Source organism: Saccoglossus kowalevskii, chromosome 21, assembly GCF_978046115.1.
Source record: "Saccoglossus kowalevskii chromosome 21, keSacKowa6.1, whole genome shotgun sequence".
NCBI classification, from domain to species: domain Eukaryota; kingdom Metazoa; phylum Hemichordata; class Enteropneusta; family Harrimaniidae; genus Saccoglossus; species Saccoglossus kowalevskii.
The window spans coordinates 28,283,562-28,307,557 of record NC_140661.1 but is presented as its reverse complement, the minus strand read 5'-3'; the positions used below and the strand labels follow the sequence as shown (position 1 = coordinate 28,307,557).

Sequence of the window (23,996 nt, the reverse complement as noted above, 5' to 3'; positions counted from 1 at the left end):
CAGGGCCTGAGTTTAGTTGTTTGCTCTCTGGGCTTGGCCGTTTGGCCAACGCCCATGGACAACCATTTTACTCTATGCTTCGTCTTCCCGATGTCACCAGTTCATACCACACTACGTTACAGTCTACATTATCACTCTGACACTACATTGTGTTTCCTCCAGCATCAGATGCAACTTCACTGCAACAACTACATGGTTATTCCCAATGCCCTGATTACTAAATGGGGTGACAAAGTAAATACACAATTCAAGCCACACACCTGGAGGTCAATAACGGGCAGCGGGAATAGTCCAAAATTGTGTTAATAAAATAGTAAATACATATGTTCTTTTTGACCATGCAAGTCAGTTTAACTTTGGCCAACTTTTATTGTATGGGTCAACGCATTAAATTGAAATATATAGAGAACAGTTAAGAATAATGGTTATGTCAATAAATATTTAAAATTGGAAATAGGTATTAGGACATCCCTTGTCCCAATGTTATTCACCTCAGTAGTAGAAACGTTATTGTTATCATTCCAATTTAGAAGAGATTGAATTATCTGCGTTTGAAAGAATCGGCTTTTGCTGATGACATGACATGTTGTTGTTTTTTTAAAACAAAAATTCCAAAATATTAGACATGTTTAAAGTGAGAAAACTGAAGCAGTATGGCTGGATAGATGGCGAAAATGCTTTACAAACTGTTTGAGGTAAAATGGCACGCCACCACTATCGAGATTGTTGGCATATACATATACTATGGAATTGAATGGAAGCGCAAGAAAAACCTACACATTCCCATGAAAAATCTCAGAACCACGTTAATTAAATTAGTATTTATACTTTTGAATGCGATTATACCTGATGAAATAATCAAGACGTTCATGATAGAGCTGCGAGAAAATTGATAGCCAACATGGGCTGAAAATGCAAGATTTGTTTATTATGAAAAAGTACAAAGAATTTTAGTTATAAAAAACGTTATTAAACATGGGAGCACAGAAACCATAGATGCATCTATTGTGACCTAAACAAAGTGCGCGGTCTACTATTTAAATGTGATTTTAATACACAATATTTGCCATTTCACCACAGATTGTCTGGATGCCTGGTTTGAAGCCAACCAAAATTTTGAAAAAGAATGATAATTTGGAATAATAAACTTATTCTAATAGGAGGGAAATTAGTATATTTTAATCAGTTTATGTAAATGGGTATAAATAATATCACATATTTGTTTGGAAATCAAAAACAAAAATATCAAGGGAAGTATTTGAAGATAATTAGGCTTGAACACAAATGATAAATTGAAATAGACTGGGTTAATATGCTCAGTCACGGATTATCTAAAAAATCCCCCAAATATGAATTACACAGATGATATATATCACGGTGAACAATAAAACGATACATCTAGACTCGTTTTCAGAAATAAAACTGAATAATACACATTTATAGAATGTCATTTTGTATTTTGCAGAATATAAATGGTATGATTTATCGTTCAAATTGTCAATCGATAGCCGTTCAAAGGCTTTTCATTTTTAATTATTACATAATATTCTGCGGTCCTACTACTTAACGCGCGGACACGCGTGGGAATGTCCGGGTACGCGCGGAAGCGAACAGGGGGGGGGTACCTAACGCGCGGGGCAGCGGCAGCAATCCTTGTACTGTATAATATTCGTTTATGCTAAAAATTTGAAACAGAGTGGCGAATTCGAGCAGCTATCTACACTTTTTATGATCGACACCCGGGCATTCCGGCGAGTCAAGTCCGCCATGTTGTTTACTGATGTTGTATATGCTAAAAATTTGAAACAGAGTGGCGAATTCGAGCAGCTGTTCAAAATAACCTTTATAAAGCTCTAAGGTCTGAAGATATTATTTTCTGTTCAAACATGGTTTAGCAGATTCACAAAATAATTACAGGGTATCTCATTTCTGAGTTTTTTAGTAAAATATACATATTCATTTTTAATAGGCGGATGCAGATGCCTTGGGAAGAATTGAAGAGGTTTTGGAAAAACCTATTCGACAATTGATAACGCTTTCATTTTACAATCAGTAGTGTAGAAATATATGTCAAATCAAAAAGAGAAAACTCTTACTGTCTCTTTTGCAAAAGCATTTGTAGGGCGTCAAAGATTATGGTACATTTTGTTGAAGGGAATGTTTAAAATGCTATTTAGCAATTACTAACAATAAATCAACGTTAAATCACGTGTCAAAACAATGAATGATCGCACCGAGATTTTCGATTGCTCTATTGGTCTACAATAAAGATGTCTGTTAAGTCTTCCCTTTCTTCATTTTCATAAATGAATTATCTTCTGCATTACAGGCTTCGGGCCTAAGGAATTGCTGCTGTCATCATATTTAGTCGAGATTCTGTGTTTGTTTACGCCTATATATTAACATGTGGGTCTGAAATGTGTGACCACCACGGACGTGAATCAATTAAAAAAGTCTAATGTCTTGCTTGTAGAATATTTTAGGCCACACAAAAATGTCCAAAATATGCAGTGCTTAGAGATAGTGTGCTTTACAATATTGTTAAAATAATATGCAAGAGTATTGAACTACATTATTACGTATGATAAATATGACTTTTCATGCTTTCTCAGAACTAAGCAAACTGGGGACGAATGGAAAGAAAGGGAGACAAAACCGAATGATAGTTATGTTACGTGTCTGTCCATCGCTCACATTTGTATGTTATTGCATTTTCATTGCCCACCGTATTGTCTTAGGTTAGAAACAGATGTGGAAAATGATACTGAAAAAAATTACCCAATATGTCTTCTAGGTAATTATTGTGAAATTGAAGATAACTATAAATTATTATTATTAATTTTTCTGATTTTTGATGCTCTTATGAACAAATAGTATCTAAGGTATTATTTACACTGCCTTCATATAATAATACATAATTCGTGAAATTGTTACGAAAAGTAGCAGTTTATTCCTTAAAACTAAGATGTGAAATTTACAAAAAAGACTTACTATTTTTCTATATGATTTATGATGTACTAGTTTATGTAATCAGTATTTATGTAAGTTATTGACTCGGTGCTATAAAGACCAATAGTCATCATTGTAGAAAAGACCATCAGTTCCCACTGACAGGGACGTTACTTTATACGCACGAACAGTTGATAGATAAATTACGTCATACGTCGCATAAAAAGCGCCCTCATCAGCGGTGTTTAACCGTACTTATCGTATTCACATCGAATATATAATGAACTTCGAATAATCATAATAAATGGTTTACACACAAACTGCGGTATGCGATGGTTGTTATACCTCATGTGCGTTCATAATGCACCTACCACATTATTGACAATAAAAAACAGTACTACATAATAAAATTATTACATGGAACTGTCATGATAAATGGGATAACTATAATATACCCCTTTTTGAATAATTACCATTCCTTGTCACGGAATAACGGCGCCTGCCAAAGACATTTACGACTCCCCCTTCAGACCTGTCTCGCAACTAACCGATATTTTTTTAGACGGATTTATAAATAAATGATCACATTTTTTAGGAAATTGTGTGAAAAACTTCACCCTGATAAGGAAGACGCTTTTAAAATTTAAAGAATCTGGAAACTATGATCTACCACCATACCACCCCACCTACAATATTAAACCGGCTTCAATTTATTGCGTAAGTTTGAACCGGAAATATGGAAGCGTTTAGGAATGAAGCGAAGATGGTTCAACTATGTAACTGAGCCAGAGCCGAGTAGAGCTTTTTTTTTATTTTAGTTACTCCTTAAAATAATTATTTACTCTTGTTTTCAGCGTCGACGTGAGGCTAGGTCAGTCGAGCCTGTTAGCCATCACAGATCTGTCAATGTTAATCTATGAAACATATTATTATAAACATATGCATTTCAGAAAGCAATTAGCAACCACTTTTTGTGGATCATAAACCATTCCATAACAGTTCTCTTTCCCAGTCATCTACAATTAACCATATAATCAAGAGTAATGAAGCATGCTTTAAAAAAAACAATTTTGGGCGACTCTCACTTTCTATCTCGACGGGTATGGCGCTCTAGCTGATAGTGCAGTAGCTATCTGGTCAACTAGTAAATAGGCTGTCTCAAGCTGTCAGTATGGCAGATGACTCTACCTGTCATGACGGCAGATGTCTCTAGCGTCTAGTTTGGTTGATGTCTCTTGCTGCCAAGACGGCAGTTGTCTTTAGCTGCCATGATGTTATACTAGTATGCCTCTAGCTGTCATGACAGTAGACGTCCCTAGCTGTCAGAATGGTAGATGTCTCTGCCCTTCAAGATGGTAGACGTCTCTAGCTGCCAAGATGGTAGACGTCTCTAGCTGCCAAGATGGTAGACGTCTCTAGCTGCTAAGACGGTAGACGTCTCTAGCTGCCAAGATGGTAGACGTCTCTAGCTGCTAAGACCGTAGACGTCTCTAGCTGCCAAGATGGTAGACGTCTCTAGCTTCCAAGACGGTAGATGTCTCTAGCTGCCAAGACGGTAGACGTCTCTAGCTTCCAAGACGATAGACGTCTTCATCTGTCATGGCAGTAGATGTCTCTAGCTGTCATGACAGTAGATTCTCTAGCTGTCAGGATGGTAGACGTCTCTAGCTGTCAAGACGGTAGATGTCTCTAGCTTCCAAGACGGTAGACATCTCTAGCTGTCAAGACAGCAGATGTCTTCATCTGTCATGGCAGTAGATGTCTATAGCTGTCATGACAGTAGATTCTCTAGCTGTCAGGATGGTAGACGTCTCTAGCTGCCAAGACGGTAGATGTCTCTAGCTGGCAAGACAGTAGATGTCTCCAGCTGTCATGGAAGTAGATGTCTCTAGCTGCCAGGACGGTAGTTATCTCTCGCTGTCAGGATGCTAGACGTCTCTAGCTGCCAATATGAAAGATGTCTCTAGCTGTCATGGCAGTATATGTCTCTAGCTGTTAGGATGGTAAATGTCTCTAGCTGCCAAGATGGTAGGTGTCTCTGTCTGTTGGAATATGGTAGATGTATCTAGCTGCTACGATGGTGGATGTCTTTTTTCTTTCAGGGTGTTAGATGTCTCTACCTGTCAGGATATAGTAGATGTCTGTAGCTGCCAAGACGGTAGACAACTCTAGCTGCCAAGACAGTAGATGTCTCTAGCTGTCATGGCAGTAGATGTCTCTACCTTTCATGATGCTAGACGTCTCTAGCTGCCACAATGGTAGATGTCTCTAGCTGTCATGGCAGTAGATGTATCTACCTTTCAGGATGGTAGATGTCTCTAGCTGCCAAGACAGTAGATGTCTCCAGCTATCATGGCAGTAGATGTCTCTAGCTGCCACAGTGGTAGATGTCTCTAGCTGTCATGGCAGTAGATGTATCTACTTTTCAGGATGGTGGACGTCTCTAGCTGCCAAGACGGTGGACGTCTCTAGCTGCCAAGACGGTAGACGTCTCTAGCTGCCAAGACGGTAGACGTCTCTAGCTGCCAAGACGGTAGATGTCTCTAGCTGCCAAGATGGTAGATGTTTCTAGCTATCATGGCGGTAGATGTCTCTAGCTTTCAGGATGCTAGACGTCTCTAGCTGCCAAGATGGTAGATGTCTCTAGCTGCCAAGACAGTAGATGTCTCTAGCTGCCAAGACAGTAGATGTCTCTAGCTGCCAAGACAGTAGATGTCTCTAGCTGCCAAGACGGTAGATGTCTCTAGCTGCCAAGACGGTAGATGTCTCTAGCTGCCAAGACGGTAGATGTCTCTAGCTGCCAAGACGGTAGATGTCTCTAGCTGCCAAGACGGTAGATGTAGCTGCCAAGACAGTAGATGTCTCTAGCTGCCAAGACAGTAGATGTCTCTAGCTGCCAAGACGGTAGATGTCTCTAGCTGCCAAGACGGTAGATGTCTCTAGCTGCCAAGACGGTAGATGTCTCTAGCTGCCAAGACGGTAGATGTCTCTAGCTGCCAAGACAGTAGATGTCTCTAGCTGCCAAGACAGTAGATGTCTCTAGCTGCCAAGACAGTAGATGTCTCTAGCTGCCAAGACGGTAGATGTCTCTAGCTGCCAAGACGGTAGATGTCTCTAGCTGCCAAGACAGTAGATGTCTCTAGCTGCCAAGACAGTAGATGTCTCTAGCTGCCAAGACGGTAGATGTCTCTAGCTGCCAAGACGGTAGATGTCTCTAGCTGCCAAGACGGTAGATGTCTCTAGCTGTCATGACGGTAATTGTCCCTAGCTATTAGGACAATATATGTCTCTAGCTATTAGAATAGTAGATGGTTCTCTGGCTCTGTCGGGATGTACCCCGTACTGAAAACAATCTATTTGTAATTGAAATGAATGTCACCGAAAAATTGATTTTATTATTATTTTGTCTTATCATATCCGATCAATTCAAAAGCAATTATAGTCGCAGCAGTTCTGTACATCTGTCCTTACATGTGTTTGACTAGTAGCAAAGGATCGACCGTTATCCCTGTGATGTTTAGGGAAAATGTCGGGCAAGATTATCTTCACATTTTGTCTTTGGGGAGTAGACTCATACATCATGCACTATACACACGTTTTCCTGAACAATCCTAATTCCCTTACTTCGATGCATGCGCAGATTTAATAACTTTATTTAAGATTTAAGATATCATCTCTTCATGAAGTAATTGTACGTATAAATGCATGCAGCCTCGGGGAGTTGTATAAATTGTCAACTCTTTGCTAAATTTGAGATTGAATTTTAATCAGATTGTCTTTCTTGTGCGAGAACCGAAAGAGGTTTCTGCATTACGAACGCTGTACCGAAAAAAGTATGTCGACTTTCATGTTTAATCAAACTGTGAATGTACGCTGCATGGATTTTAGGAGCTGACCAACATATCAAAACAATTCAATCATCGAGAGCGTCCCCACCAGGGCTTCATTGACGACCGGTAATTTTAAATGTATTGGCGACAGATCTCCTACACATGAACAAGTCAGGGAAACACAGACGTTGGTTGAACTCTCTAGATGACAAAGAAAATCGCAATGCTTTCACCTTTAACCCATTTTGTTTAGATAAGATAACTCAGAAATGTGAAATTAATTTTGATTAGAGACATCTCAGGCGAATAAATTCAGTCTCTTACTTCGTAATTTGATGTATCTATTGGTAAACTTATAAAGATGTCGAATTCCCAAGCTTGTCATAGATAATGTAGTAATTGTATCGCGCAGACGACACGTCGGTATAATAGCCGGTACGACAAATGCACTCACTGAAAATGTCCGTTTCACGTTCGAGTTACGAAATATTCACTCGCTTATTGTGGAGTATTACAGTTGGCAGTCTTTGTTTGCATGTAAGGAAAGTTCAAATATTTTGCAGGTGCATACGGGCACAATATAGATTAGTCATGCCGGAAACGATAGAAACTGTTGAAAATATATATAATAAAACGCAATTCGTATATTAGTTTTAAAATAAATTAAAAAAAACGGTAAGAAAACAGGTGCAAAACTTTTTTCCATTGTCATTTGAAGACTATTCGGATCAGAATGATAGAAATATTTTAAAATCTGCACATAATAAATCGCGACTATGTCTTCGATCTACTCATATGTATGTTATTCATTTCCTCCAATTCCAGAAAGAAAACGGTCGGTCATCCACTCGTCTTCAAAATAAACTTAGTTCTTACAATTGAGATACCATCACGATGGGCCCTGGACAACCGGCATCGGAGTTGGAGCTTGTTGTTACCAATTGCGTATTTCAAAGTCTGGAAGATACTAAAACACTTTCTTATACAACTTCGTATCGTCCATGTCACTGAGCGTCCATGTTGTGTTTATTTCCCTCATGGGCTGCGTCATTAAGGGTCGACCATTTGAAATTATGAGGACGACTGAAAGATTTGTTTAAAAATGCAACCTAGACACCGAAAGAAAAAAAATTTGCAACATCAAAGCAAAATAAAAATGTTTAGGTACGGCACCGTGACCAAAAATGGTACTGTTCACGCTCTTCTAGCCACCCACGTGATTTCAATTGGTTGATCCCTTAATTTTGAGAAACACTAACAATACAATTTAATTTTTTTGAGGGTTTGGTTTTGTTGAAATGCGCACATTGTATGTTGGCAGAATCATTGTCACATGATTCAAGGCCAAAATTCTCAAATATTATGAGTAGATTTCTACCCCCAAAAAAATTCTATCGGTCAGGCAACTTATTTACAACTCGGTAAGTAGTTGCTGTATGGTAGTAATTCACTAAACATTGTACAGATACAACACCATGGACAAAGAATGCACTTCTAATTCTTCTAGCCACCCTATGATTTCATTTGGTTGAACCCTTAATTGTGAGAAACACTAACAGTGAGGTTTATTGAGGGTTCTGTTCGTTGTTGTTGAAATGTGACATGCGCACGGGGTATATGGGTAAATTCCCGTGGATACGTTCAATGAAGACATAACTTTAGAAGGCAAATTCTCGTAAATGTTACTAATGGAAATTTGGAAAGTCGCACACAAGACTATCGTGGCAATACTTGAAAACGTAACAACTATGTGGTAGTTTATGCAGACAATCCAGCCTCAAATACGAAAAGCGATTAACACGAGCGCGTTCTCCTTTTAACATGTTAATATCAACTAGGATGACAACTAGCCATGCACCCCAATGCGGCATACTTACGGCTTTTTAATAATAATTTAGCTAAATGTTGAATAAAATTAAATAAATCCTAATGACGGAACGAACATTTTAACAAATACGCGGCACGATTCCAGAGCAAAACTAAAGCACGAACAAAGAGCGATTTTCAGTTGAAACATTATAATCCAGGCTAGGCGAAAATTGCTATACAACTGAGAAGCATCCGTTTTCATTTACGTCAATATACCATGAATATGCATGAGAATAGTTCACACGTGAACAGATGAAAGAATTTAATTGGACGATACTCCATAGTCATTTGAAGCACCGTATATCGGAAACAAATATTTAATATGGTATTGATTGATTTTTGAATTATGAATGACGTGCCCTGTAGGGGTTGGGTCGACGCGTTACATCTCATCCACTCCCAGATCTACAGCTATATGAAACAGGTACGTCTCTTTCGTCATCTCCATTTATGCTAACCAAATTTTATTTCATTTTATTAAAATGCCTGCCGCTTCATAAATTGTTTTAAAATATGTATTCCGTATATTGGATATTCCGTATATAAATATAAATCATTGGACAAAATATTATTTTTCTTTTCTCTTCGTGGTTGAGATCTTTTTGGAAGAATTGTTTTACTGTTCGTCCATGGGATACATGCGCACGAAGTACTCTATAGTTTTATGTACCGGGCCAGGCTATGATTGCATAGGCCAAATTAAAAATCAATCCGCCTTTCACATTTAGTGACATCATTCAGCGCGAACATACACAACTTTACAATGTACAATGAACAAGTAGCCCTCAATTCCCGGTAACAGCGACGCCAAAACTGCGTCAAACAGAAAATTTTACGATTTTAAAAGTTTTTGTTAGTGACTAAAATGCATAATATTGTTGACATGGCGTGGGCTTCGTGTAATTTATTAGCAGGATATTATCATCGTAAAATCGCGTAGTAATTTAAAGCAACTTCGCACTTCTTTGATCGTAAATTGTCTACGTATTCGCACTTTGGTGACTTCAAACGTGATGTCACATAACACGGTAACGAGGTAAACAGAGCCTACTCATAATTCACTCAAAAATGAAAACTATTGTTGTAATAAAATTCCTCTATTTGTGCTTCCGTGCACTCAGTCACAACTCGCTGACATAAATCAACAAATTATATACGAGTACCGTGACTGACAAGACACTTTGTGCATTTTAATTAAAATAATACTGTATAATTGTGTTCTAAGGAATATGTATCATTTTCCGATAATAATTGGTACATTTAAACGATATTTGGTGGATTTATAGATTTCAAAGATTTATTGATATATTATTATTTTAGAAAGCACGGCCTTTTTTGCATGTTGACACACACACACATGGAAATACTCATAACTGTGAACTCTGAATTAATAATAATTACCAGTAACCAAAAGTTAATTATATTATCAGATTTATCGTGAAACAAAATAAATCCGGGAGCATGTGTTCTAACGCTTTCATTACACTTATGCTGTGTTTGTAGTCAAAATAAATCAAACACAATTGTGTTTATCAAAAGTATACCCTCCCAACATATTTGAACATTTTTCATAATAGGCAAGGTTGTAAATTTCTCCTTTAATAATAAAGTCCAAAGTACTACCGCGACGATTGCACCAATTTAGATGTTCAATATCAACTATCATCGTGTAAGTTTCAACAGTTTTCTAGAGAAATATGATGTTGTTATGGTGTCCTAACCACACGCGTGCATCACGGTTAAAGGGGCACCTTCCAGTTAAGATTAATTTCACAACAAATTTACTTTCTGGATTAAAATAACAATGGATAACAAAAGATAGATTAACATTGTAAACAACATAAACAATAGTGTCCCATGATTCGTTGGTGCAATCCATGGGATTGAGCGGTTCCCCTTTAACTATTGAAACAATGTGTATCTTACTCACGAGCCATATAAGGGCATGTATGTGTCACGTGACGACCGTTCAACCAATACCATTTCCTTCCTTGTCCTAGCCCTACAGTAACTCTGAATCGAAAGTATATGGACCTTGCATGTTTGTTAAACGCTTCGAAGTAGTGACGTCATTAGAGTAATATGTAGTGCATGGAATAATTGGTACTAAAATATCCCAATTTTGGTTGACTTGGGCATAATTTTCGGTTTACTTGTAAAAAATTACTCGGTGGTCATCGTTGAATAGACTGATGTATTAACGTTTGAACTGTATGAAACGTTAGACGCTGTCCTCACGTAAAATTCTCTTTAAAAATATCCGCACAGGCGATGACTCTAATATTTTATCACTTTTCAGCGCCATAAAAAAAACATCAGCAGTAAGATTACTGATAAGACTACCCGTGTATCACGTACACGCATTGTAAGTCTTATAACAGTTTTTCGATTGCTGGAAATAAATCTGAACGAACCAGCCTAAATCAACAATTTACCGTTCCCCACCCGAACCATTACTCCGTTAGTGTCAAGTTGATTCAGTAATTCTTCTGTAACTAGCAATGTTTCAACAATCCAGATAGTTGTGGACTAGAGATTGTGATTGGTCAGGTTATATCAACTGTTAATTACATTGACTCGTTTATATGCGGGAGATTACTAGTGCAAACATCTAATAAGTATAGAGTCACATCGGAACCGTTATCTTCGAAGAGTACAACTGTTTTATCTCAGTTCTGCTGTAATTGTTATTATTACACTCTACCGATCTCGTTCTGTCTTGTTCTGTGATTCATTGCATGTGTAGTGCATGCACGACAGGATTACATGCTACTCTAGGGTGTTTTTTTCAACAGCAATAGTGACTCTTCGTTCCGTCGTTGGGTTTAAAGCGGGAGGATCGTCACCTGCGCATGCGCGGGAATTGAGTCCCAAGCGACGATAACAACACACGCTAAAAACGCAAAGGCTAATGGGTAGACGCTTGTTTGTATACAATGACACGCTATGGCCATCTGACGCATGCGCATGTGACGACTCCCCGCTTTAATATAAAAATCACTCTTTTGTAAGAACAATGCTTATTTACATAAACTTTTAAGTGAGGAATGAATGGTTGAATAAATATATATTAACAGACATCGAATGAATGGAAAAGAATGCTCATTAATAAAACGGAAAAGGTATGAGAGAACAGTTGGAAGTTATGAAGCACCAACTAGTAATACAATCAATAAAAATAAAACTGAATAAGTTATTTACATTATAATTAATTGTTATATCTAATCGTTGAAGCTAATCAAACATGGCAGATTCAGTATGCAATGATGATGCTAAGAATTACCCGTAGGTGATATAAATTTAATGATCTCAATTAATTCTGCTGGCTAGAGAGACACGATAGTCAACGGAGAAGTGAATATTTTAATAAGATGACATGTTTCCACATAATAGTGTAATAAAACAGTGTAATATTTGTTTATATCCCGTACGATGCAATACAAATCCCGGTAATCTGATTGGTCCATGCGAGAAGATTGAACTGTTGACATCATAGTTGATTATCACAAAATACGCCAATGGACAAACTAAGAAATGAGCAAAGATGCAAAATACTAAAATATGCTAAGGGTAAACGAATGATAATTGGTGTTCATGAACAGCAAACCTTTATGCCAATAAGTCAGCACCTCTTCGATGTAGCTTTTAGCAGCGTATATATGAGATAAAGGAAATATCGGATTCGTGACTACAAAATAAAAATATTAAACTCGTGTATTAATTTCCAATTTGTTGCTTAACAATTAAATAGAGAGTGTATAATTAGGATTACATACGTCTTACTGCGAAATACATTTGTGAATATTAGTAGAACCAGGGTTCACTCAACACACAGAAATGTTAGCCAATGTACACCTCAATAGGAAAGTCGACACGCGAAAAGGTTAGCCGAAGCTAACTCCGTAGGAAAGGTAACACACTGCAAAGTTGAGGTATTGCCCGCAGAAGACTAATACACATGTACATGTATGGTGCATGTACCCACTAAATGTCAAAAGGTCAAAAGCAAAATGTACATGTATACATGCCCAAAGTCAGTCCCATCCCATAGGAAAATATATAAAAATAAATAGTAGCTTGAGGGGTCACTCTAGCAAGAAGTACTTGTGTTATCCATTACAATAGAAAGACACCAACAATATTAACGGTATATACGCTTACAGCCACAGTGTGAGTGTGATCAATTTTCTGAAATAATGTTAAAATCTGGCGAGTAAAATACACCACAGTTTGTGTGAAATGATTACTGTCGACTCAATGTCACCATTCAACCGATATGATATTAAATTATTAAATGTAATTATTGCTTATCTGCTATTAAATATTTCATACGTTTATTTGTTCAGACTTTATTGAAATAAATAATATTGACGAGAGTAATTTCTTAAGACGCAACCATGGAAACTGACGACGTGAATTGGTATCTCGCGCTTATTTTTTGAGTAGTCGTCTGAGCGATTGTGCGTACAATCGCAAAACATGTAGTTGCATTTATCATGAGTTCTACTAAAGAGACTCGGAAGAGAAGATTACTGATAAAAGAAGAGCAACACGATAACTACAAATACCTTCATCGTCGAGTCAATAAGTATGTCACAATCCTGTCGCCCAGCAATCATAATATATAAATAGCAAGAAAATATCTTTTTTAATAGTACAAGAAACCACTTCGTTAGGGTTCGTTTCACTTTTTCGAAGCGTGTTATCTATACACGTTTTAGCGATAATATGAGGTTATTACGAGGATACCGAAAAGTATCATATGATGCACGAAGACAGTACAGCGGGAGTATCGACCGACGCTCAGCGTTTTGTAATTGAGACATTATACGCAATCTAGTTGTCAACATGAAAAATGAAATATTTGACTTTTAAAAACTTCATTTGTTTATTAATCTCATTTTGTTTGTGTATATATTTACTTGTTTGTTCATCCATGTATTTATTAATTTTTAGCACCGCCTTTCGCTTAATATATTTATATACCCAGACAAGAACCACCTAAAATGTATGTGTATACCTTAATACTTCGTTTCCGATTTGTCAATATATGTGTGCATATGTACAGTTTGAAAGTTACCATACGCAGTATTAACACTGAAGTATAAGTTCTAAGAGTTCGAATTCAGAAGATGCATTTCTCATCAGTTATCGATAAATTAGTATATTGGACGTTAATAACAATAACTGTTTAATTGAGAGGCAAAATCTAACCCCTACACAATTATCAGATCAAAAGTTGCAGGGTTATTCGTGACCATGGCAACGTCGCGAAAATTATTACACAAAATATGCATGCAAAATTATAAATGGTCGGCGTCATTAGAGTGATGACGTCACTGTGGAGTAAATGGATAGCGCGATGTTCATTTGCAGTGGATTTTAATTTAACCACTGAGAGAGGATTAATTAAAGGAGGGATTGGGACTCCCGTAACAATGGTAATTGGATATGAAATATCAATGCACTATGAGCGTATTAAATTATCCAGTCTAATATTGACCCTGCCATTATTGTAAAATAAAGACAGCGTAGTAAAGTAATCAATGAATACATGGTGTGTCCCAAATGGGCAGTCATTATCATGGGATAGATCTGATTCGTACACTGCGTCGACTTTACTTCATTTCACAGGTGCGCGGCTCAGTGTAACCAACCATCCACCGAATCCACAGCTTAACCTACGCATAGGATTGAAATACGGTAGGACTTTTTTATTTTGGTTTCTTTTAGTGATGTTCATAGGGAAATGGCAGAGGTCTTTTTTTTGGCGAGTGATTAGAGCTCGATTCAACTTAAGGTGAATGGAGTTTATTTTGTATGCCATGCACGTGCCACGCACAGGTGGACAGCGTCAAATGTCAGACATCACCGACACCTGAGTTCCCAATTAATCGCCCTCATTGCATGGTAGGTAGTATAAACTTTGGGAGATGCGTCAATCAATCTGAACAAGTGGAAATGGTTACCTCTTTTTTCTAAAAAGTTGTTTTTGGTTTATTGTGATCGACTCTCCAAGCGTTTCTCTGTTACATTGGTTCCTCGCAATTTAATCTTATCATTTCCTTCCCATCAATTCTTCTTTATCTTCCTACATCCCTTGTCAGTCACACGGTCATTCACAAATCCACCATGTCCCCTCCTCATTCCTTCATAACGTTCCACTCCGTCCCTTTTCTATCACTGTCTACAACTCCACCGTGTCCCCTTGTTCCCTCCTCATACCGTTCTACATTCTTCTACACGTTACTTCACTGTATACAACTCCACCATGTCCTATTGTTCCCTTGTTCCCTCCTTATTCCCTCTTCCGTTCTACTGTCTTCAACACTTCCCTTCACTGTCTACACATTCACCATGCCCCATGTCCCCTCCACATTCCCTCATACCGTTCAACTCACTTCAAAACTTCCCTTCACTCTCTACAACCCAACCATGCCCCCTTGTCCCCTCCTCATTCCCTCATGCCGTTCTTCTCTCTTCAACGCTTCCCTTCACTGTCTACAACCCAACCATGTCCCCTCCTCATTCCCTCATACTTTTCCACTTTCTTCAACACTTCCCTTCACTGTCTACATCTCTGACACGCCCCCTTGTTCTTTCTTCATTCCCTGTATCGTTCTACTCTCTTCAACACTTCCTTTCACTGTCTACATCTCTGACACGCCCCCTTGTTCCTTCTTCATTCCCTCGTATCGTTCTACTCTCTTCAACACTTCCCTTCACTGTCTACAACCCAACCATGTCCCCTTGTCCCCTCCACATTCCCTCTTACCGTTCCACTCTCTTCAACACTTCCCTTCACTGTCTACATCTCTGACACGCCCCTTGTTCCTTCTTCATTCCCTCGTATTGTTCTACTCTCTCCAACACTTCCCTTCACTGTCTACAACCCAACCATGTCCCCTCGTCCCCTTCACATCCCCTCTTACCGTTCCACTCTCTTCAACACTTCCCTTCACTGTCTACAACTCCGACACGCCCCTTGTTCCTTCTTCGTTCCCTTGTATCGTTCTACTCTCTTCAACACTTCCCTTCACTGTCTACATCTGCACCATGCCCCCTCCTGATTGCCTCATACCGTTCTACTCTTTTCAACACTTCCCTTCACTGTCTACACATTCACCATGACCATTTGTCTCCCCTCATCCTCTTAAAAAGTTCTATTCTCTTCAACACTTCCCTTCACTGTCTACACATCCACCATGACCACTTGTTCCCTCCTGATTGCCTCATACCGTTCATATTTGCTATGTTCACAAGACAGCATTTTATCGGAGCCCAACGACTCGAGCCGGCTCAAGCCAGCAAAAATGGCCGTGTAAACGCGTTCGGCTCGAGCCGGCTCGAGCCAAGTTCGGCTTCACTAAACCCTCGGGGTTGAACTCCGATGGGGTTGAGTCCCGACATGGCTCCGATCGTGTAAACGCATCGGGCCCAACTATCGGAGCCGAAATCACGCCCTCAATCGTCTTCTTTGAGTAACCTCTCATTTCAATTATGGCGGAGACAACATCTTTAATATCACGCAATTCCCGGCTTGACGAAGAGATACGCGTCCTAATATATAGTAACGAATTATTGCAATAGATTGATAGCTCAACGGGAAACAAAAAAAAAGGCGTACGAAATTATGCGACAAAAACTTGAAAGAACGACTGAACGGAAACTATTTAAAGACACTAAAGATAAAAATCGTAGAAGCGGTCGCGGTACGGTGACGTGTTCCTGGTAGGTTTGGATTCTTCCATAGTCCCTCTATGATATACAGAGAGAATCTGTGATTCTTCCTAGTAGTTTAGATACTAGTATCACTACAGTTGAATAGTTACAAAATGGTTATTTTGCATGACAATAACTTGAGCGAACATTTTAGCTGCCGTGTTTCCTGTTTATTCGAGATACTAGTACCTAAATCATAATACCAGTCATTGTGTCTTCTACCTCCATGCTCAGGCTCTTTTTTCTCCTAGCTCAACAGCATCGTGCCATGTAAAGAAAAAACACAAGCACGACACTAAAATCGTTTTCAGTCACTAATTATTCGAGGGCTCTGTTCGAACTGAATCAAACTCTGGCAGATCTCGGCTCTCGTTCGGCTCCCGACCGTATGAACGCATTGTAGATAATCTCCTGTTATTCCGTGGGAGGAGCAGTAGTTCGGCTCCGATAGAATGCTGCCGTGTGAACATATTTACACATAGTTTGACCCTATTCTGTGCTGTCTCTTACACCATGGAGGTAAAAAGATCTCTTTTTACCTCCATGCTTACACCAATTCACATGTGTGGTTTATGTGTCCAGTAACTTTCGTGCAATTTCTTAGCCACGCTTGCACATAATAAATGAATTATAATAAATGAAAGACAATCTTCTTAAGAATATTTTGAGGAAATATATAAAATTGTAGGATAAATCAATCTAGTCCGATCCATGCCGTATACCCGGACTCACTAGGAAGTAAATAACGTAGCTAAAGCACGCTTATATCGACATAGGAAAGGTTAAAGTGGGGGAGTCGTCACCTGCGCATGCGTCAGATGGTCATAGCGTGTCATTGTTTACAAACAAGCGTCTACCCATGATCCTTTGCGTTTTAGCGTGTGTTGTTATCTTCGCTTGCGGGACTCAATTCCCGTGTGTGCGCAGGTGACGACCCTTCCGCTTTAAATGGTACACCTTAGATGAAAGTACCATATAATGATAATTATTTCTGCTTTGAGCGGCAAGTGAGGCGTTATTTTGCACGGAGTTGACATCACGAATACTTGAAAGCAAATATTGCCTACTTCCAAAAAAAACGATGTATTAAGTAAATATTTTGTACAGCCACTATGTCTCCAACTTTGTATAGTCCATCCAGACAGCCAATCTAACAGTTCATGTAGACCATTGTATTTGAATAGATAAATCGTGTAGTTAGCGTCTGGGGGCGTGTCCTTATCGTGAAATATTACTTTCCATAAACATTATTAAATCCACAAAGGAATGATGTCTCTAATTATTCACTAAATATAGACAAATATAGACATTTTGATGATGGGACGATTAGATACATTAGACACGTGATCATGAAATATTCATGCTAACATTTTTATCTTTGTGCAGTAATTTTGAAAATCGATATTTGTTTACGCTCCGACACTTGATTCTGATTAGTAGTTTTTTTTATTATTATCTATCTTTGTTTCAATTGTTAAAGTTATCTGAACGTGGTTTTCCAGATACGCTGAGTTCTTAGGACGATATTTCCACAAAATGGAGAATTTATGGTTACTAGTAATCATTTTCTTCATCCGATTCAAAGTTTTGGCCCGATTGCATACATTTAGAAGTTATAAGTATAGGTGAGATCACGGTCCGAGGTGACTATGATAATTAGAACGAGGGCCGTAGGCGTGATCTAACCGACTTAGTACTGGCCAATCAGCTCGAGAAAAGATTCGTATTAGCCAATCAAACTTGTGAAATAACATTTTAGTACATTATGTTACATTTTGTCAAAATGTTACAACGATGGCCTACGTGCTGCCAGTAGTGTCAGTTGAATTGAGCGTAACTCAGTGGATACTTCGTATCTGATCTTCGTGTTATAAATAAATTGTTGCAATGAAAATCCTTTGTTTTCTAGTGTTTTTACAGCCGTGATCTAAGTGAATTCGTGGTGAAATAGAACCACACTTTATCGCGACTCTGATTGGTCGAGGGCTGTTGGCCATGTGCTAATTGTATTTATACTAATTTGGGTATTATGGAGATTGTAATGAAATATGCATAAATATTATATTATATTTAGGTGTAGTACAATAAACTAACTTTTAATTTAATTTAATTTAAAATCAAAATCAAATCGTTTGATGTACATTTTTTCAAATTCAACTTCGTGTAGAATTTGTCATGGAAATTAATTAATGTGAAGTAAATGTTTGTAGTAATCTAAAGCGAGTCATATTTTGTTAATAATAAATCACAGTCTTGTCCGAGTTAATATGTGATATATTTGCAGATTGCTAAACTTCTTATCAACATGCTTAATTTCATAAGCCTGAGAGTGACAATGCGATGTTAAAGTTAGTTATATTTCGGACTTAATATGTAATTTTCTTCTTGTGTTATTATTGTTTAGTGTGTTATTATGTCATCAAGATACAGAAAATTAAAAAAAATATGAGGTCGCCAAATAAATTTCCAAGAAACTCGAATCTGAACTGTCATGGTAAATAACAGCTTTGTTTTTGTATTTTTGTCTTATTTCGTAATTCCCCAAGCGTTCGTATAGGAATCATAATTAATTTCCAGTGAAATAATATTGTTCCATTATATCATTATCCATTCTATCCCATGATTCTTTGCACATATGCTCAGTAGATGCATGACTTGAGTTGTTCACCCATGGTGCGTTGCACATATGTTTAGTAATGTATTTAATTGAGTAAAATTTAAATTCGAATCGTCCATGATCGGTTTGAATACATACTTTATATACTGACCGGATGGCAAAACGAGTGCCTTATGTTTAGTGGTTTTATTCTGCGTGCCAAGTATCAACTCGGTCGTTCGTGATTGGACAGAACTGATCTCGGTTAGCGCTTTGGTTGTGTACGCATTGTCTTATTTTGTTGTCCTTCAAGTAACTAAAATAACAAGAAATTGTAAGAAAAATATGTTGTATGTAGCAGTGTTTTCAGAAGACGGGGAAACGATATATAAAAAAGAAATGGGCATCAACCGGCAACAAATTTGCGTATATGTTAATCGTTTTACAATTCGTCAGTAAGCTAATAATGTGATTGGCCAGGGGAGAGGCGTTTGTGATTGACCTAACCATTCAGAGTATGACGGCGTTTGTGATTGGCCTAACCATTCAGAGTATGACGGCGTTTGTGATTGGCCTAACCATTCAGAGTATGACGGCGTTTGTGATTGACCTAACCATTCAGAGTATGACGGCGTTTGTGATTGGCCTAACCATTCAGAGTATGACGGTGTTTGTGATTGGCCTAACCATTCAGAGTATGACGGCGTTTGTGATTGGCCTAACCATTCAGAGTATGACGGCGTTTGTGATTGGCCTAACCATTCAGAGTATGACGGCGTTTGTGATTGGCCTAACCATTCAGAGTATGACGGCGTTTGTGATTGGCCTAACCATTCAGAGTATGACGGCGTTTGTGATTGGCCTAACCATTCAGAGTATGACGGCGTTTGTGATTGACCTAACCATTCAGAGTATGACGGCTTTTGTGATTGGTCTAACCATTCAGAGTATGACGGCGTTTGTGATTGACCTAACCATTCAGAGTATGACGGCGTTCCACAAAGGTGATACGCTCATTATTACAAACACAACGTTAGACGAGCCACATCAAAGAAAATCACAATTGCTAGATTCGAAATTATTATTAAATAATTAAAGTAATAAAGTAATTATCATATTCAATTGTCATTTTCGATATGATCTATTCAATTCATTTCATACCGACATCATTTATCACTAACTTAGACGTATATATATATATGGGTAAATACGTATTGAGGGGTTAATTGAAATATTCTTAGCGGTCCCCACTTTGTGTTGACTACCTGAATAGTCGTGTGCATTGGTTTCATCGATATACCTGGTTGGTGAGTATTTGTAAACAATCGTTGTGCTGGATTGCTCAGATCGCCAAAACCTCCTCCCGAACCTCTCATGATATTTTCATTGCGTGGCTAGAATGTGAACTTATGATGCTTGGGATATTAACCACACTATATGCAAATTAGGTAGCTGCTATTATACCAAAACAAATGAAAATTCGCCAAATCCTGTTTTATGAAAGGGTTCTCGCCTCTTCGGAAAAAATGTTGGGGGCGTCGCACCTCTAAAAGAGGGTCTAAATTTCATTTTTTTTAAGGGGGAGCATGCCCCTGGACCCTCCTAGTAAGATCGCGCCTTCGGCCCATGGGGCTCTTCACTGTAGTTTCACTACGTAGAACTATGGAAAGAGGTGGAGTGGGGGTTGGCGTGCTCATTTAATATCTTGCTACGATCTCTGATTATATCATCACCGTGTATCAGTACATTATGGTCCATTAGTCTGATGACAAACTAATACATATATCTGTATTTAATTCCTAATATCGATGAATACTCGTGAAAAGCTTGAAAGTGACTGAAAATAGCTAAAACTAATAATCAATATTTTAAATAGTTCACAATGGTCGAGATTGCTTGGGTGAATTATTGCTTTAGATACGAGGTCTAATCTCCACCCATCCGTAAGGTATCTGAATATTTCACCAACCCCAATAAATGAATTGTAATTTTTAAATTATTATGTGTAGTTGGTTGCTAAGAAAATATTTAAAACGGTCTTGAGAATAATGTTTACGCAGCTATATAAATTGTCGATATTAGCATTATACCTATTTGAAGGCAGTCTGTGCAGTACGAATAAAGAAGTTAAGAAGCCAACATCGTTTTTTTTTTTTCATTTTTCAAATATGTGCTGAATCAACAACAAAATCTAGCATTCTGGTGGTGATGTCGTTTTCAACATGTATGTATCTATTTTCAAAAACACAATTACTTCCTAAAAATTCCATCGACCGGTCCCTATATACATTGACGGCACAGGTGCACCCGTGCAATTGCGTTTCGCTTCATAATGTCACCCCGGGATACGACAGAAAAAAAAAGACAAAAATAATAATGACAACATTTTAATAGAAATTAGTAATTACAAAGATTCAAAAATAGATATCTTGATTATTTGTTCGATATTGTTTTACTCACTATATTTTGATTTATTAAAAATATACCCCACAAAATAAATACGTTTGATAAACAGCGCCAATGAGCATGTACTTTCAAGTTATTAGTACGTACCAATAATTCAAAGCGCAGGCGCGTATCCATGTAGTTTATGAACATGTATTTTCAGAGCAAGAATAAAAAAATCCATATTGCCACTATTCAAAAACAGGCAGTGAATTTTCTCTGATGAGGTCGAGACTATTTTTCTAGGTAATATTGCATTTCTCTCAGACTAATTTATATTCCAAATCGTGTCAACGAAACTTACCATTTTTCTTTTCTTTCACAGATTCGAAACTTGCAAATGGTTTAACATATACAGGGCCAGAACACACAAAACAATCTGCCAGTATGGCAACGGAAGAGTTTGAGATGACGTCAGCTAGTGACACGCAGTATTTGTTTGCAAACGAAGATCCTCCGAAAAAGGCGCCAAGAAAATTCAAATGCGTTAGCTGCAAGGTCGTCAAATCAATTCTAGGGGTTTCTCTTGCTGTTTTACATGGGTCTGGCTATGCTATGGTCAGTGGGCTTGTTGCCATAGCAACAGTATACGGAGTTTCCGAGTTTCAAATAATCTTTTTTGAAGGAATAACCCTCTCCATGGTTTCTATTGTCTGGGTGATGTATTATCGACATGACGTACTGGTAACGGACAACAGAACACAATTACTGCTAATAGTGAACGCCATCCCGGGTCTAGCTACTAAAATGCTCCATTTTTACTCGCTGACGCGTGCACCTGTTGGTAACATCAACGCCATATTTAGTGGCAGCAATCCGATTATAACCCCGTTGCTTGCATGTTGCTTTCTACGGGAAAAATGGAAGGTCATTGACGCCGTAAGTACCTTGATCAATGTTGTCGGTATTATAATGATCACCTGCCCTACATTCATATTCGGAAGTCAGCCTGGTCACCACTCAGCCAAAGAACAAGCTGAGATCTTCGCCTACGTTGCTGCCATAGCGGGCGCTTTCTTTTACTCCCTGACAATCGTGATGGGACGAATCGTCGGTGCCCGGACAAACATTCCGGTGATGCTGCTCTATCGTTCTGTATTCTCGTTTGTAATTGCCTACATATGTCTACTTATAAAAGGACTGCCGCTATTCGTCTACAGTCCAGAGGGACTTGGAATCGTCATTGCCGAATCTCTTCTCAATTCCCTGACGATGTTCGCCATCTATCGGAGCTTGCAGTTAGAGAATGCCTCCACTGTCGCCATATTGATCAATATTCAAGTGGTAGTTTCGTATTTACTAGACTTTTTGTTCATCCACAACAATGTCAAACCGTTTGAGATTGTTGGGGCTACATTAGTTGTTTTAAGTGCATTTCTAGTCTTTATAGTGACGTCATATAATAATTACAAATTACAGAAAGCACTAAACGGCAACAGCAGTGCTTGAGTAGAATTGCGTCATCATAGAAACACAATTTTCCCAAAGTTTGCCGTCATGTATTATTTCTGGTCGCATGTGTTCATTTCTTTCAAGAAATTCGAAAGACATCGTGAAAAATGTACTAAAGACTATGACACGTTAAATATTCGTCGGTTCTGCTATCTGATTGGACCAATCACATGTTTACGTGACATGACGTAATATATGTACTTTTGTAATGTAACTACGAAATACATAATTATTTAAATATCTTCATGGGTTTTAGCAAGGTATTGTGCTATTAAATTAACACGGCAAATACCAGTATCACTTTATAATATGCAAATTATAATCCGAGATAAAGTCTCACTCTTGTAGCGAATCATTAGTAATTAAACATATTCATAAATATATCGAGTAGTCAGTGTATTGAACTACGGGAAGTTGTAAAATAAGTGTAGGAAATACTGTAAAACATGTCTTTTTCGCGAGCATGTCTTTTTAGCCACAGTCACAGCATTCGAGATGGCGGCCCCATATAGTAAATATCGTATTTATTTTATTATCACGTGTGCGCCAGTTGACTGTGTTTTTAGCGAATTTAGCGAGAGAACTGATTCGCTAATTCAAGATTCAAAAATAAATTCAAAATGGCTCAGGCTTGAGGATTTGTATACAGTAATCTGGAACATAAAAATCTGGGTGCTCCCTAATTACACTTGACAGTTTTTCTTTATTTGTATGGAGATGATAACTGCGCATTTGTTAAGTATGCGACAGACAAGTATTGTGAAAACAGGAAATCAATAATGACAAGAGAGATTCGCTAAATCAACATTTCGCTATTACCGGTACGTCATTTTACCACAATTCGCTAAAATTGCATGTCGCTTTTTCAACATTTTTCACAGTACCACGGAACAGAGAAGTAATGTGAGAACGTGGCCCGCAACAACTCTCCGATGTCTCGTGGTGTAAGCTACATACCTTGGCTGTTTTAAATTGGAGTACTAGTAAGGCAAAGGTGAACACAATTTCCTTATCCACAAATCATTCTCTAATTTCCATCATCATGACCATTCAGAAGCCGGACCACTTCTGATTAACAACTTCGCTGCATGAAATACCTCCAACCTCTCAAAAAAACAATTAGACATTCAGGC

The 23,996-nt window shown here is 38.1% G+C and overlaps 1 protein-coding gene across 1 annotated transcript; it reads left to right on the top strand.

Annotated features, from left to right (window-relative positions):
• Positions 1–9,061: 9,061 nt before the first annotated feature.
• Positions 9,062–23,242, top strand: LOC144359212 (solute carrier family 35 member G1-like). The gene is made up of 3 exons (XM_078012441.2): positions 9,062–9,072; positions 14,283–14,351; positions 21,737–23,242. Exon 3 carries the CDS (start codon positions 21,799–21,801, stop codon positions 22,858–22,860), a length of 1,062 nt encoding a protein of 353 aa, XP_077868567.2. The 5' UTR covers positions 9,062–9,072; positions 14,283–14,351; positions 21,737–21,798; the 3' UTR covers positions 22,861–23,242.
• Positions 23,243–23,996: the final 754 nt, after the last annotated feature.

Excerpts from the sequence above, each read along its gene's own strand:
- LOC144359212 (XM_078012441.2), top strand. The coding sequence starts at position 21,799 with ATGGCAACGGAAGAGTTTGAGATGACGTCAGCTAGTGACACGCAGTAT.